Source organism: Serinus canaria, chromosome 3, assembly GCF_022539315.1.
Source record: "Serinus canaria isolate serCan28SL12 chromosome 3, serCan2020, whole genome shotgun sequence".
NCBI classification, from domain to species: Eukaryota; Metazoa; Chordata; class Aves; order Passeriformes; family Fringillidae; genus Serinus; species Serinus canaria.
Window position 1 is genome coordinate 25722833 of NC_066316.1, and position 16658 is coordinate 25739490.

At 39.7% G+C, this 16658-nt stretch overlaps 1 protein-coding gene across 1 annotated transcript; it reads right to left on the reverse strand.

The window, feature by feature from the left end:
• Positions 1-50: 50 nt before the first annotated feature.
• On the reverse strand, positions 51-16633 carry ABCG5 (ATP binding cassette subfamily G member 5). Its single transcript, XM_009091178.4, has 13 exons — positions 16424-16633; positions 15701-15822; positions 15093-15229; positions 14794-14892; positions 13686-13818; positions 12195-12334; positions 10945-11074; positions 8196-8409; positions 7737-7942; positions 6808-6946; positions 3582-3767; positions 1804-1916; positions 51-358 (listed from the first exon to the last, which is right to left on the reverse strand). The coding sequence occupies exons 1-13, from the start codon at positions 16543-16545 to the stop codon at positions 174-176; spliced, it is 1926 nt and encodes a 641-aa protein (XP_009089426.1). The 5' UTR covers positions 16546-16633; the 3' UTR covers positions 51-173.
• Between the last annotated feature and the right edge of the window lie 25 nt (positions 16634-16658).

The following is a 16658-nucleotide window of genomic DNA, read 5'->3' on the forward strand; positions in this document are numbered from 1 at the left end:
ACTTAAGAGAACATTGACTTTCAAGGTGAAAACAAACATGAGAAGATGAATGTGTTTTTGTATCTGTAATCATTTAAATTCTGTCTAAAATCCAACAATATAAGACTTCGACCATAATATAGATAAAAGTATAGTATTAGAGACTGTTGGAATTGCTACTTTTTCATTGTCAGTCAGTAATTCTCTCTTAATTTGAAGCTTAGAATTGCAATAATGACAAGTACTGGTATGAAAGCATAGAGTATGAGGACATCTGCTGTGAACCAGGACAATGCCCTGGGATAGTTTTCTTCAATGAACCGGATGCCTTGAGAGAAAACACATGCAGGATTATTTGCAGTGGAACTGTTGTCTCCACCTGTCAAAAGAAACAATTTCTTTAGTAGGTAAATCAGTAAAATTAAAACTCAGACTCCAGTCTCTAACTCATGCCTTAAAAACACCTCTTTCTGACGTCACATTCATGAAGAACCATACCTACAACAGTATTACTCATCACTATGGAATAAAACCAGATAAGTCCTGTGTTTCTGTGGTTAATCCATTACATACTTTTTGAAGGGAAGAACAAATGGTCACTAGGAGCTCTCTCTTTTGTTCATGTCAAACAAAGATTTATGGCTTTTCAAACACATTATCTGGAGTGGCATCAAGAAGCATGTTGCCCCATGTAGACATAGATGTACAGTGTTAATATGTGTTGAGGGTTCCAAAATGCAAGAAATGGTAACTGTATGAAGGGCACATTAAAAATGAGGTGTTTACTGGAACTAGTGGAGTCATGGATTTGTTTTCTAACAGTTGTTGATCTTGTAATAAAGAGGTGCAGGAGAGATTAATAGATTAAAAAAACGTAGCCTTGGAGAGGAGCGCAGACACCTGGCTACAACACCCCAAATATCTTAGGGTAGGTTCAAAGGTATATCACTTTTACCCCACTAAAGTGTATTAGCTACTGATTGATTATCTTGTTTTGCAGGTTGTCTTGCTCACAACCAGCAAAACACAGCCTGACAGACCCAGGCTGCTCAGTAAATACCATGGAAACACATTTGAACTGAAGCCTCTCTAGTATTAGAGGAGATAGCTGGTCAGCTTTTTGTTACCTCTCAATACTCCCTCCACTGATGTTTGATCTTAGATTGTACAATTTTCTTGATGCTCTATTTGTATAACATTGCACAAAAAAAAAAAAATTTCCAGCCAGTAATAAACTTAGCTTCCAAAATTCCTCCAAAGAGGGGAGAAGAGGCAAAAAAAGAGAAAGATAGAAGAAACGGAAGAATGAGAAATGGTTGTAACAAAATAATCGAATTCTGCTCTAGCTTGCTGATGTGGCATTGTAGTCTTCACTAATTAGTAAGTTCTTTTTAGCAACTCAAAAGTTACATTTATTTTATCAGGATACATGTGTGGATGCCATGGGACAGAGAGAGAGAAACAGCAAACGTTTCTCACAGCGGCTTGTGAGAACTTTCAGGGAGTAGTAAGGATGTGATAACTTGTTAGTATAAACAATCTGCAGGTGGTGTTTTTATGCTTTGTCTTTCTGTTCTTCTCAAGGACGGTGTATGAGGAAGATGCTTTTATTAACTAGCCAATCAAACAGAATGGATCGTATCACTCTATATAAACCACGTGGTTCACTTGAATAAAGCCTTCTTTGCTCTTTCTACCAATACTGCCTCCCGCCCGTTCCCCTGTCATTCTCGGTGCAAAAGTGGCATACGTACACAAAGAAGGAAAAAAGGCATCAACATCTCATTAAAATTATTTATAATGGACTTTTTTTTTAACACTTACCACATGTGAAGTTTAAGCCATAAAATTCATTGACTACAAGGACTTCACTGCTGTATTTTTGAAATGTAAAAAAACTAAGTAGTTTCAAAGGTGCTGGCATTTCTTCAATGGTCCTTAAAGAAACAAAGAAGTTAAGCTGACTTCTGCTACATACTAAGAGACCCCAAATTAAAACAAGCTCTCATTGTTTGTAACCTGTGACAAAAACAGTTCTCGTCCCTACCTGTAGGGTTTTCAAACATAAAAGTCCAATTTTAGGGCTAAATGATGAGACAACCATGAAGGCTGTCCCTGACTTTGGTACAGTGTCACAACATTCAGCTCTGACTTTTTTATGAACAGTCACAAAGAATTCTATGGTTGTTTGCTGTTCACATGGCAGTGATAAACTGAAAATGACAAGACCCAATATAAACCTTCCTTGCAAAAATGTGTTGCTTTCAAAGTAAGAAACCACCACTATCTTCAAAACCAAGGAATACTGAATAGGAATTCACTGCCACAGTAATAACAAAGCAAAAATGAAGCAAAATAAGAAGAAGAAACATTCAACAAGACAGGGCAATTTCAGCATCTAACATACTTCAAGACTTGAATAATTCAACAGCAACAAAAATAATAACAGGAAAAAAACCCAGCAAGTCTCAATACTATTTTTAATGTCCTTCATTGCTTATGAAGATTAATCAAAAAGATTAGTAATATTAATGAGCAAAGCCAGTGCTGTAAAATAAGGTTAGAAACCACTCTAACGCTTTTAAGTTATCATTAAGGCACTAGACTACGGTAGCAGGAATAAATGTCTTTCACTATAAACACACATCTTCCTGAAATTGGGCAGGGACCAAATAATTAGACATTAACCTAGCTTTATATTGTAAAATGTATGAGCTGAGATGTACTTTAAAGAGACAAAGCATCATCAATTTTGGGTATGAGTTGAGATCTACTTTAAAGAGACAAAGCATCATCAATTTCGTGAAGCTGCATATGATTTTCTTGAGGACAACACCATGTGTTGTTAGGCTTACTTAATTTTCATTGGGAGGGTTTCAGGTAAACATATCCTCAATATCTTAGGAAAACTCCTTTTAACAATTGCACATTTATTCTGCTATATCTCTCAAAAATCCTCAATTTCAGTATTGACAAAGGGAAAACTGTTCACACTTCACACAATTAAAACACAAACCCAACTATCTGCACAGTAACAGAGCAAGCAGATCACGATTTTCCTGCATATTTATTACACTACTCAGTAATTTATATAGATTTCAGTCTGTATGGGTAAAAAAAGGGACTGAAAAGTTTACTGGCTAAACTGGATAATAATACTAGTAAGACTGTTGAGAGCAACTGCTTTTTTAAACCAACATTACCAGTTTTTAATGTCATAAGTTCCAGCAGTTACTAAAAGATGTAGGAACGGGGATTTTTTGGTAGGCTCCTTTAATGAGGACAGCACTGCACATCATCATGTCAGCATCAATAAAAGAATTCAGATGAGCTGATAGATATTAATTTTTCAGTTTTATCTTCAATATATTTGCAAAAACTGGGGGAAATCTTCAATATCTTTGTTGATATCTAAAGATACTAAGTGTCTGGTTTTGTGTTTAGTAGAAGGCCCAACAAGATTACGTAGTTCTGCCTCTGAAGGAGCACAGCTGCTCTTGTTTTTCTTGTGCATTACTAGATTTCTGCAAAACCAACTGTTCTATAAACTCTTCCACATCATGTTAACAGCAACACTTTAACAAAGGAAGATTTTTTCCTACCTTACTAGTCCTGTTCCCACTATCACACCAGCTGAATTAAGCAGCACAATGCCACTTTGGACTATATTTGGGTCTTGAACCATGCCAAGTATAACAAGTGTTAGTAGTTCACCAATCATGTGAGATGCTAAGACAACAGCAAAGAAAATTCCAAATCTGGATGCATCAGGATACAATCCTGTAGTCCTGTACAAAGATGAGCAAAAGAACAGTTAAAAAACTGTAGTAGTAGGGTAGTAAACTTGAAAAGTAGCTTTTACTTTTGTTTCTATTTGGTTTTTTTGCAGTTATACCTCATTAGGTGACAAGCCTTACACCTTAGTATATTGTTTGGAATTTTAACACAAGGACATCCACTTACTATCATTATGTAAGTGCAGATACATGAGGTTTTCTCCATCTAGATTGAAGAGGGTTATGCCAAGATGTAATTCTTGTAGAAATCCAGGTTTTTTCAAGACAATGGCTTTTCTATTCCTTAAACCAACCTGCTGCTTCTTGTAAAGTCTTTGCAGTGGGAATCATTCATGTAAGTCACGTATTTAAAGAACATCTTTATGCAGGTAATTAACAGATGGGATTTTGCACTTCTGATAATGTGCAAACAAACATAAGCATGGATTTACTCAATAAAAAACTAATTGAATTCACCACCCATGTAATTCACACCAATGCAATTTCCCCCATGCTCCTGCATTCTTTAATTCAACATGCTGTTCTCAGTTTTCCCCTAGCTAATCCAAGGGAAAGAGTCCGCTCAATCTATACTCAAGATTAAAAAGTTAAGAAAAGCCAAAAATTGCTTGACAAACTTAATTCACCCTTATAGTGTATGTGACAGATGACAAAACCCTTTATTACTCTGTGACACATTACTCTTTTTCCAAAATACCTCATACTGAAACTGCCTCGCACTAGGTGCACACTGCATGCTTTGCTTAGCTCACAAGCATCAATTCGACATTTAATTAATTTTCTTTTTTTTGTTGCTCAGTGCAAGACCCTATGTTTTTTTTTTTAACCCAACCTGTTTGAATATGGTCTTAAAGCAGAAGTATCAATGTTCTTCTAGTGTTTTCCTGTAGTGTTTTTTGTAACACCAGAATATTTTATAAATAGATGGATGAACATTGACCCTTCCAGTGTTAAATACTCAGCGAGGTAGCAGGTATTTAACAACTCTGAAGTACAGATTGGTGCAGAAGAAACAGCTTTCCAAAGTCCTACCAGAAAACTATCACCTCTGAGCTGCTCTAATACTTTACAGAGAGATATGGAGACACAGGCTAGTTAACTAGTCAATATGAATAGAAGAAAGGCTAAAAAAAGAAAAAAAAAGCCCAGCCCAAAGAGAGAATATTATAGCAACAGAATAACAACATGATGTGAACCATTAGAAGATTTCCCAGAGGTATCTTCAGCTAGGAAAATCTGCATAGACAGGACATTCACTTGGTTGCAAAAGAGGCTCTCTTTGAACTTGGCCAAACCTGCCTTGTGTCTCATCAGGTCAGAGTTTGGGTCTGCCTGACCCAACTGGCTGACTCCACAAACACAAACTCTACAAGAAATGGCTTGTAAGAACACATGCCAGAGCCTGTCAAAGCCTCTCAAAAAGTTAGTTCATTTGGAGAAGTTCAGTCCTGCATAGCAACTGTCAAAATTTCATCCAGAAACTTCTTGCCCTGAGAGGTCTAAGAGCATTGTGAAATCACTCTGACACATCCCTGATGGCTTCCAAACAACTGCAATATTGGAAAGATAATACCTGTAAATATTATACATTAACTGGAGTCTCACTATTTATTGTTGGTTGTGTTTGAGCCAACCAAAACACAGGTTCAAAGTCTCTGCCCATGTGGATTCCCTGTTTGTTATGGAGTTGAGAGTGTCATTGAGAGTGGAAAGCTGCTTTCCAAATGGCTGTTTGCTTGGCACCTTTCACAAACAGAAGGTCAGCACAGCACTTAGTGAAAGGAAGAATGATTTCTGTCTGTCTGTCTGTCTGTCTGTCTGTCTGTCTGTCTGTCTGTCTGTGAAAAAAGGCTTCTCAGGGAGCCCTGCCTCAAGCAGGAAGCACTGACCGCTTGCAGAAATAAGTAGCTTAGGAGATGAAGGTGGCTACTTTTCATATCCACACCAAACTACAAAACAACTTGCCCATGCATGCCTGGAAGAGCAGAAATCTCCTTCTCTCTGCATTGAGATTTCAAATGGAAAGAATTAACTAAATGCTGAGCATGGCCCCTCACTGCGTCCTATAGACCAGAAGGAAAAAGGGAATAGTCATCCTTTTTTCTGAGTTTTGCTAGATGGGGGAAAATGCTACAAAATTCCCTGTGCAGAAATTCTGCTTCAGAAGTCCAAGCAATTTTGTATAGTTCTACTATATCCATTTTCCATCCATCTTACTAGAAAGTAAGAGCAGTAACATGCACAGCTACAGCAGAATGGCTTCTGCACTTTAGCTCTTTTATGAGGGTGTATCCACTTACCACTTTTGAACAGCTCATCAGAGAACATGCATCCACAACACAAACCAAGCCTGCTCATCCACTTGTACACTTTTATTACAGACTGACAAATGATTGCAACTGTCCCAGGAAAACAAAAATTAACTCTAGTGCACCAGACATCACTCAACATTAGAGAAGAAAAAGATCAGGACAGAAATTTGTGCTTTTCTCTGGAGGGTATAAGAAAGGGATCCAGATTTCATCACTTCCATATACTGTAGCTAAACCCCAACGTTCCAGGAAATAAAAGTTTTGTTATTGCCATGTACCTACAGCTGACTCAGTTTGGGGTTTTTTGTTTGTTTGTTTTTTGGTGGTTTTTGGGGTTTTTCTGTTTGTTTGTTTGCTTGTTTTGCTGTTGTTGTTTTGGGGTTTTGGGGGGCTGTTTTTTTGTTTGTTTGTTTTATTTCCTAAATTGTCTTTCTAAATGCAATGTAAAATGACACTTCCTGCTTTCAGTATGACAAAAGTATGATAACTCTCTCAGGTCCATTAAAACTTTCTAAGTTACCTAAAGAATTGGTAATTTACTTACTGGGGAAGTGTTTTCAGCTCTGCCTGAAAGTTGTATCATCTTTCCTTATGCTTTCTGTGTAATCATTTTGAGAGACAACAGCAGGAAGCCATGCCAGGAGGCCTTTTGCTGACATGTTAACTGACACTGGTAACAAAAACAAAATGACAACCCAACAGATGGTCCAAATGCTTACCAGTATATGAAGGTGCTGAAAATGGCCACACTGATGACACTGAAGGGCAGGAAATGGATTATATAAGCTACAAGCATTTGCCATTTCTTATACAGGCCGTCTTTACTTTCTTGGTCACTGATAGCACGTAGAGGTGGGACTGAATAAAATATGTAAGAAATTAAGTAAATTACCATTAAACAGAAAGAGCAAGACTTGTTAGCAGAAATGATCTGAAGGACAGGGACAACTTTGAGAATTTATCACAAACATTCTGCCTAAACCACTCTGATCCCTTTTCCCCCACTGTAAATGCAAAGCATGCTCCCCACAGACTGCAAACATTGGTAGGCTTAATCAAAGAGGCCTAACTTATCAGCATGCAGGACAGCCTTCTCTTTTTGCATATACAAATTAAGGATATGAGAAAGCCTCTGTCACTGGCCAATTTATTGAGGTGCTCTGATTTCTAGCTGATGACAGCAGTGTATGGCCTCTACATGAGCAAAACAGTTTTTAGGGCTGTAAACAGAAATTACTGTTGCTTTCATTATGGCACCTGTAAGAGAAAAATCCTTTAAAAAATGTAATTATCACATAATACCCATAAATCCAATTGTGCTTAATTGCTGTCAAAGCTCGTTTTTATTTCCATCCTTTCCACATGTCTGGTTTTGAGCTCACTTAGATATTAGCTGGACCTAGGCTTTGTCCTACTTATAAAATGCTACACAGAGGGAAATCTTTTGCACAGTTTAGAATAAAGCCTTCATAGACAGGCCAGCTGTAAAAAAGAAAGGCAGGGATAAGGGCATATTCCCCTAAATTCCATTGAATTTTGTGCTTCTGTATCAACTCTGACATTACTATCTTCAAAAAATACTTTTTCTTATTTAAGACAGAGTGGCAGCAACACCTGCTGCTGCACGTAAGACAGGACAGAAACTCACACAGGGCCACAGCATTGAGCATCCCTGTGTAGGGGGGGGCACTCACGCACTGGTAGATAAGCCCCACACGGTCCTGCACGGCTCCCTGGGCCACGTCACTCCTTAGTCTAAGAAGGAAAAAGGCTATAAACAAGCCAAATAACAGGTTCTGGAGCAGACGCATGATGATGCCTATCTTATCTCTGGAGAGATTTCTTGTTGTTCTCCTGATCATGAAACAAAACAACAACAAAAGGCTTGTTAGCTATAACTGAACACACGTTGGTAGGGTATTAAGCTTTGAACAAATCTTTGACACACAGTGCCCACAAAGAGCTAATATATTAAAAAAGACAAGGGACAAGTACAGTGGGAGATCAAATAACCAAGGAAGTGCATCTACACATGGAGGGGAAATCTGAAAGATTAGTGGAGAGGAAAAAATAATTGCTTTAAAAAGGGGGGCGGGGGAAGTCTTACCGTAAAAGAATCAGTATTTGGTCAAAGCCATTGGGTGAGTCTTTCTTTTTGAATGGTATTGGTGGCAGCTCCTTCGTATACTTTGTTTTTTCAATGGCTGCCAGCACTTTGCTAAAGATCTCTGAGTTTCTGTAGGCTGATACAAAGTCCTGAACCCTACTGTAGGTTTCAAGTTCGTGTTCTTTGCTTCGGGTGTCCACAGATGTCAGATCCACTGTAAAATGACAAAGCTTTTACTCTCTATATACATCACCTTCCCTTCATACCTTTTTCCCTGTGCAACTAAATTTTTCTTGTCTCTGTTCTAAAACATGCAAAGATGAAAAGGTCAACTGAAAGAATTGAAGGCTTCTTTCTCCCTTCTGTTAAATGCAGCAGGAATTAATTAACTGTGCAGCTACAAGAAACCTATGTTTTGTGACCTCTGCAGGACCCTGCAGTTCAGGTTCTTAATCTGGAAATGCAAGGCCTAAGCACTGTGTTGGTCAGATCTTCAGCACTCTCCTTGCACTGCACAGAGCTATAGAGAGCAAGACAAAGCACCAGAGGATGAACATTTATGAAGATGATCTTATCTGGTCATATATTTCTCGAGTTTTCAGACAAATGCTCAGACGTGGTTCCACAGCTCCCCCTTGTCCTCTGCCCACTCCTCCATAATTATGGAGCTTTATTTTTTGCTTAGTATGAATTCACACTGTAGAGACACTGCTCTTCTCTCCTTGAGCTGTTAATGCATTGTTGCACTGGGTTTCACCTACCTCCTTTGCAGACATACTTCTCTTTTAATGTGAAGTCAGGGGATGTTCAGCTGGCCAAATTCTCCTAGCAGGCTCAGCCCAAGCTGAAGAAAGTAATACTGACTCTCATGGAACTCATGAAAGGTAACTACTTCACAGAGTTAATGTTCCTTTCTAATAAGTCCACTGAAACATACTCCTGGCACCAGCAATTCTTTTGCTGGCAGATGGGAAATTTGTGTGTCCTGTTTTTACAAGTCATACAGATTCAGTAATAGTGCTAAAACACCTCAGAAATTTCCCTTTTCCCTAACAGCAATGAATTAGCCAAGTTTTTGGAAACTGGATTGTTGTTCTCAGCAGTATTTTTTCTTAGCCAATTTTATACTACTCTTCTACATCTGGTAAGATGTCTTCATCAGTTATTTATTCCTAAGGTTTCTCTCATCCTTAGATTTCAGTTTTGCAATGTTCAGTTCAACTTCAAAATGCAAATTCAACAACAGGAGGCCTTGTCCAAGATTCTTAAGTTTCCTCAAAATCTGAATTAGGTTTATGAATAGTTCCCTGGTGTTCTAAAATCAGGAATAAAGCAGAATTGTCTTTAATGGTAAACACATCCAAAATGAAGCCTTCGCTGTTCAAAATGTGAACATCCTAAAGGCAGAAACACTTTTTAAAAGTTGGCCAGTGTGACTTGCTGGAAGTCACACAGGAAATAAATGGCAACTGGGTGTGCTTTAAAAGAACTGTAACACTGACTACTAACTAGACCAACTAGCTAATGCCTACCATGCATTAGTACTTTTTACAAACACATGACAGTTCCGCAATATAATCTACACTCAATACATAGGATATATTTTCCTCTGTTGCTGGTGTAAGTGATATCAGAATCTGTCCCTTCATTCACATCAAATCACAGAAAAAAAATATAAACTACCAATTTTCAAAAGACTAAATATTCTGATGATTCTTTGCTCTAATCTGTATTTTTTTCCTTTCTTGTCACATTTAAAGGTTGACATTTGAAGAATGCAGTACTCTCTTTACCAAGCTTTTTTAAAAGTGGGTCTAAATCTCAAATCATCTATGCTTTTCAAGACTATTCAAATTCATGAAGGCAAAATTATCCTCACTGTCATACCAGTATTTTCAGCTTTATCCCATTCCAGCTTCATTTCAACAACTATCCTCTCTTCTCACTGAGTTTAGAATGCCACGTAGACAATAGGAAAACACTGCCTGCTCTGAATGCAGCTTTTTGAATTGGCCAAATTCTCTGGTTAGTGCTCAGCTAGTACTGCCAGAAATTACCCTAACATGCTGGATTTAAATAGAGCTATGTACATGGCTGCATATCTGTACTCGTACAAACACGTCCACATTTTCTTCAAACCTGTTCCTTTATGAATGAAGGACATGGATGTACTGCAGCAAAACCAAGTCTCATTTCCAAAGTCTCCTGCTGACCCTTATTTTTTCATCCTGAATTGGTAAAACAATACTCTCCAGCTTATGCCAAAAGCTATCATCATCTCCCGAAGCACCCATTCTGTTCCACTTGTTCACCCTAGTATTAGCAACTCCCCAAAACTTAGAATTCCTGGAAATTGATGCCTCAAGTCATCCCATATTAATTCTACATCCTTCCCTCCACACAACTCTTTTAGGTTGCTTGGCATTACAGAGTCCAGAGGAGCATGGTATTTTCCACAATTTTAGAATCAATTAATTTTCCGACATCCAGTGCACAGCCATAGAGAAATGCCATCAGGAATCCACGGGTTTCATGAAGAACAGACTCTTTTTTTCATGGTAGTTTACTCCTTTACTGCAAATATGGCTATTTTATGGAGTCATTAGGAATTACATGGGGCCAGCCCTCTCTCTGAGCTGAAAACAATTAAAAAGTTGAAACAGAATTCAAATACATTTCTATCTCTGGAAAAACTTTAACTTAGGAAAAAAAACAAATTGTTTCATAAAAGCAACTTAGACAAACTTACCATAGAAATCAAAAGGATTTGATTGTTCAGGACAAGAATAGCCACAGTCACTAAAAAATGAGATCATTTCCATAGGGTTCCCACAGAAAACCATTTCTCCAAAGCTCATGATGGCTATTTTATCAAACAACTGTTGGGGGGAAATTAATATATTAGCAGTATGTACTAAGAATCACAGAATACATTGACTTGGAAGGAATCTATCGAGTCCAGCTCCTGGCCCTGCCCAAGAATCACACCATGTGCCTGAGAGCATTGTCCAAAAGCTTCTTGAACTCTGTCAGGCTTGGTGCTGTGGCCACTTCCCCAGAGAGCCAGTTCCCAACCACCCTCTGTGAGAAAAATCTTTTTCTAAGATCCAACCTAAACCTCCCCTGTCACACTTCAGGCCAATCCCTCAGGTCCTGTCACCAGTCACCACAGTGATCAGATCAGGAGTGCATTCATTCTTGAGCACAGCTACTGTCTGGGTAATAGAAAGGCTTTGATGGGAAAAATAGTTTTGACACATTCAAACTCCCTTACTGTATTTATCCCAAAAGACATTTGTCCTTTCTTTCACTCCTTTCATTGGTGGTTATGCAAAATGACACATCTTTAAGCTCCAGTAGTTCTCAAAACTGTCAATGACAACAGCATACAGAGGTAATACACAAAAAGAGATGTGGCTTTCTGACTTCACTTCTAATGCACCTTCACTTACTGACTGACCCCCTTTGGTGCTTAATAGCCCCAGTCCGTAAAACCCCCCAAATTGTTGGCAAGATATCCTGAAGTGCTTAAGGACCCTAACCCTTCTAGTCCAGAAACACACTGTTGCTCCCCAACCATTTACACTCCATTCAGTCAGCCACGGAATTCATGTAGGAGGTGGTGGATAAGAGCAAAGTGAGAAACAGTAATGGGAAGAGAGAAATGCTCTCCCCAGCACAAACACTGCAAGGCAGGACTGCCCCACCACACGACCAAGGTGTACCCACATGCCTTGTCATGACTTCTCCCAGTGGTTTTGGTTTGGGCGGTGCATAACACAAGTGTTAGGCACACAGTCAGACTCCATGCTCTTTTCACAAGGCAATGTGTGTCCCTAAGTGCCCTGTGACTGGGACAAGGCCAGAGTTGCAAAGCCTCTAATTAAGCAAAGGAAAGGGACAGAGGCAGCTATACTTGATCTTGTACTTCCATCCTGAAAAGAACCTAAGTACTAAAAAGTAAGGTGAAAAAGCCAATAGCGAGTAGGTATCATCTACCTTGAAAAGTTCTGAGCGAGGCTGATGGATCGTAAGAATCACAATCCTGTCTCTGTGTGCAAGCTCTGAGAGAAGCAAGACAAGCTGGTTTGCAGTCAGGCAGTCCAGCCCTGTGGTGGGTTCATCAAGAAGCATGATCTCTGCCAAATGACAAGGAATAGCTTTAAAATTCAGGTAAATGAGGAGCAAATGGCATAGCTTTTGCCCTTAAAGCTAATTTGGCAAATAACACAGAGATGACTTTACAGGTGAAGTTCCACACATAAAGCAGGGTATGCACAGATACTGCCATGAGGGATCTTTCAATTTTATTTAGTTTCAGTGGTTCTGTTTCAATGACTAGGAATGAGGACATTAAAAAATACATCAGAGCATAACACTTCTTCTAAATTCACATGAAATCTGAAAATTACCAAAATAGTTTTGATGCATACATCTGCTTTCAAGAACAATAATGATAAATTTTAGCATTTATAAAATTGTAAACATAAGTGGCAAAATTAGCTAGGAGTTATATATTCTGAATTAAATTTACATATACAAATAGAATTTGTTATGAACAAACCAAGAATTGTTAAAATACAGCAGATGCAATTCCACAGATTGAAGCAGATGTTACTGCCTTTTCTTCATTATTTTATTGCACATGGAATGGAAAAACTTATCATCAAATCTATTATTTTTATAGAGATGACGCATAGCAGAGAAGAGGACAGTCCAGCCCTGATCAGGGTATGAGGGGAGGAGAGTTTTCACTCTAGGTTTATCTACACAGAATTACTATAGGGTTTACTGTAGAGTTAAGTGAGGTCCCGAGCAGCAACCACACCCCAGGAGTCACCAGTAGCAGGGATGTACCTCACTGTGCTATTTAAGCTCCTTCCTGCCTAATATGCAGCTGTAGCACATCCACACGGCTACAAGGACTCCAGCATCCAATAAATATGTGCTGTACATTCACTCTGTGATATTCTGGCACCTTCAAGAAACTCTGTCAAAACTGACAAAATTTTTTCCATGGATAATCCTTCCATAGTTAAACAGCTTTGATTTCCTTTCACTGGAATTTTTTTTTGGCACTGGAACACACATGGCACTCACACATACACAGACGAAGGGCAGCTACTCCACTACATGGCTCAGTGCTTGCACATGTATGGCTCTAATGTACTCAAAAATGATAAATAAATGGGCTACAACCAACATTTGGGAAGTGTGAACCCAGAAAGACTTAAAATGGATAAATCTAAGTCTAAACCTATGTTCAGTCCCTAAGATTTTTAATCTGTCTGCTTCCCAAGATCAACTAAGAGATCAATGGCAGACCTCAGTTACCGCTTTTTCTTCCCTGTCATCACCAGACTGGCTTCTGCTGAATTAAAGAATGCAAATGCTTTTGTATTTTAAAGTGCTTTACAGTGGTTTCCTGTGGCAGGAGCACAGAGTGACACAGCCTTGTTTTATTTTGAAAATCCAGGCAGTGGTACTTACTGGGATCTTGTAAAAGCTGGGCAGCAACTGATACCCGACGCCTCTCACCCCCAGAAATTCCTGCGACATTCCAGCTTCCAATTATTTTGTCAGCAATGTGGCTGAGACTCAGCTCAGTCATAACTGCATCTACCTAAAAAATAATTACAATTTCAAAACACTAAACACAGTCCAACTCAGATACCTGTCTGCAATGGCAAAAAAATTGAAAAAAAAGGACATAATTTTAAGTTACAGCTTTACCAATATCCTGCTTGCATCCATTCTAATTGGACAGTATCTGGTCTAATTTCTATTTGATTATTTTTAATACATTATTTAAATTATTATTTTTTTAAATTTTATTTCACTGTATTCCACAATGAGTAAATTTTAGCCCCACTTGACATTAAGAGATTAAGAGCTCAGGGGTGACTAGAAGTTAAAGTATGGAGCATGATGTGCTGCTCTGGCTTCCAAAATCAGGGAGTAGGAAGGCACATCAATTCTGGGAATGTATAAAGTACTGAGTGGAAGACTGGAGAAGAGAGAAAAAAAAGCAAGACCCTCTGGTCAGGAATATCCAGTTTTACTTTGAATAGAATTCAAAAAGAGCCCTTTAAGCAAATCTGAAACACATCGATTTCATCAAGAAAGTAGCTTGCAGAAGGCTTAGCACACCAGTGCTTTTTTGAGCTGTTGTGGTTAGTGAGAGATATTCTACAGGAGACAGAGTGGTGCCAAAATCAATTGTGCTGTCCATGAGGCTCACCAGCACACATGGGCCTAAATACCCCAGAGAACTGAGGTTCCCCTCTGGGGAAGGGGAACTGACCTCAACAGCAAGACCAGCATCTCCTGCACTAGTAATTGCTTCAGCTTTGTGTGGGAGAATTTTGTCCCAGCACAATGGGGATGTCCTGGGGCACCAGCACAAGATCCTTGAAGAGGTGGGACCACCAGAGAGCCTGTGTCCTACTCCTCAGCAGAGGGATTTCTCCCCATTTGCAGAATGAGGATTACGAAACCTCATAAACATAAAACACAGCCATGGATGCAAAGTGCTGCTGGTGAAAACATTGCATAACATCCTGCAGGACTTTCTGGTGGAAGATTGTAAAATACTAACCTTCTTTTTGATGGAGCTGCTGGAGCACATCTTAAGAGTTAGTAAAGCTGTGTAGGTCAAAGACTCCTGTACAGTGAGAAAGCTTAACAAAGTGTCAGTCTGAAAAAAAAGTGAAGGGCAAGAAGGAGTTAGTCCTGTAGTAATTAAAATTTCTCTTCATGCAAGCCTAATCATTCATACAGCTGATTTATCCCAAATTTCCTAGTAAAATCACATTCACATTACACTACTCCACTACACTAGCAACTTTTTTACACAAAAGGAAGCACAGCACACAAAAAATAAATGTAGAAATCAACCTGTGGCATGTAAGAGAAGCAATCTCTGAACTGTTCCCTCTTCAGCTGATGTCCATTCACGTACACGTCACCAAAGAAGTTGTCTTTATGTCCCAGTCTGCCTGATATTGCATCCAGAAGAGCAGTTTTCCCAGATCCTTTCAAACAAAATAAATTAAAAATGTGCTGAGATGAATTTTATGATTCCAAGAGTGGTAGCCTGACTTGGTCGGACACCTACAAAAAGTAGAAAGTTGGATTTTTTTCTCCATAACTTTACAATAATAGGGCCTTCAGCTAATGCAGCTAATTAAGGGAAACTAAATGGGAAAACCAGAATGCAAATTAGCATTTAAATCATAAAAAATTCACACTTTGCAGTGAAACATGTGAGTTTTGAAGTAACCTTGTCTGTTATTGAAGTTATAATTGTTAGTTAGATGACAGAAGACTGAGCTCTGAAAACCAAGTACCATTTTTACAAAGCAGAAGTTAAAATCAGCCACAATTTAGTATAACAGCCAGAATTTCATCATTTAAAACACAGACCTCAGTCACATTCACGTCACTACGGCAGTCACCAGTATCAACTGTGATCTTATTTCATTTAAAATACTGGAACAACTTACCAGAATTTCCTAAGATTCCCATAATCTGGCCACTTTCTATGTGAAATGAAACATCCTTAAGTATTTGCCGGGTCCATTTTTTACAATATAAAGAAAAGTTCCACCATGGGCCAACACGCTCCCTTGGAAAACAAACACCAATAAAACAATTGGAGTGAATATGTAAAAACTTTGCATAAAGCAAGTGAATGGTTCATAGCTACTTGCACGTGGGATAGGAGCTGCAAGGATTTTAAAATATGGAAAAATAAAAATTAAAAGTATTTTTCCCTTGCCCGTCCCCCTCCTAAGGCTACAACTTTGGCATTACCTGGAAGATAAAACGAGGTCTGAGCACGTTTTTCACAATGATTGCTAAGAAGCTTTTGGACTACAACCAAAAGGACAACCATGAACTGTGGCTTTATTTGCTGATGATGTTTGCCAGCCATTAAACCACGCGTCCCTTTCCTTAGGGCCTCGTGTTATCCCTCCGGCAGCAGCAAGAAAGGCAGCGGGAAAGGGCACAACGCTTGGAAATCTCCCCGAAACGCGTGAAGGGGATGCGGAGGGGCTCCGCAGGCTGGGCCCTGAGGCGGCGGGCCCGGCGCCATGAGGGGGGCCCTGGCACCATGGCTCCTGCCGCGCTGGGCTCGGCCCAACCCGGAGCCCACAGGGCCAGCCCCGCACCCGCAGCCCCTGGAGCCGGAGCAGGGACCCTCCACACCGCCCTCCCAGCCCTACCTGATGGTGTAGGAGACACCCTGGACGCTGATGCTGTTGGGGAGCTGCCCCACAGTCATCCCCTTGCCTGTGCGCCCGGTGCTGCCGCTGTTCTCCAGGGTGGGAGACGCTCTGCCCGACATCCTCGGGTGCCGGGGCTCCGCAGCCTCCCTGCGTCCCTCACGCTGCTGGCCGGGTGCCTGCCACTGCCACTGCCACCACCACTGTCGCAACCACCGCGCAGGGGCAGCTCCCG

Coding starts and splice junctions, on each gene's coding strand:
- ABCG5 (XM_009091178.4), bottom strand. CDS start 16,545: ATGTCGGGCAGAGCGTCTCCCACCCTGGAGAACAGCGGCAGCACCGGG. Junction 15,823..16,423: donor GGTGTCTCCTACACCATCAG/GTAGGGCTGGGA, acceptor TTGTTTTCCAAG/GGAGCGTGTTGGCCCATGGT. Junction 11,075..12,194: donor CTCGCTCAGAACTTTTCAAG/GTAGATGATACC, acceptor TCCCCCCAACAG/TTGTTTGATAAAATAGCCAT.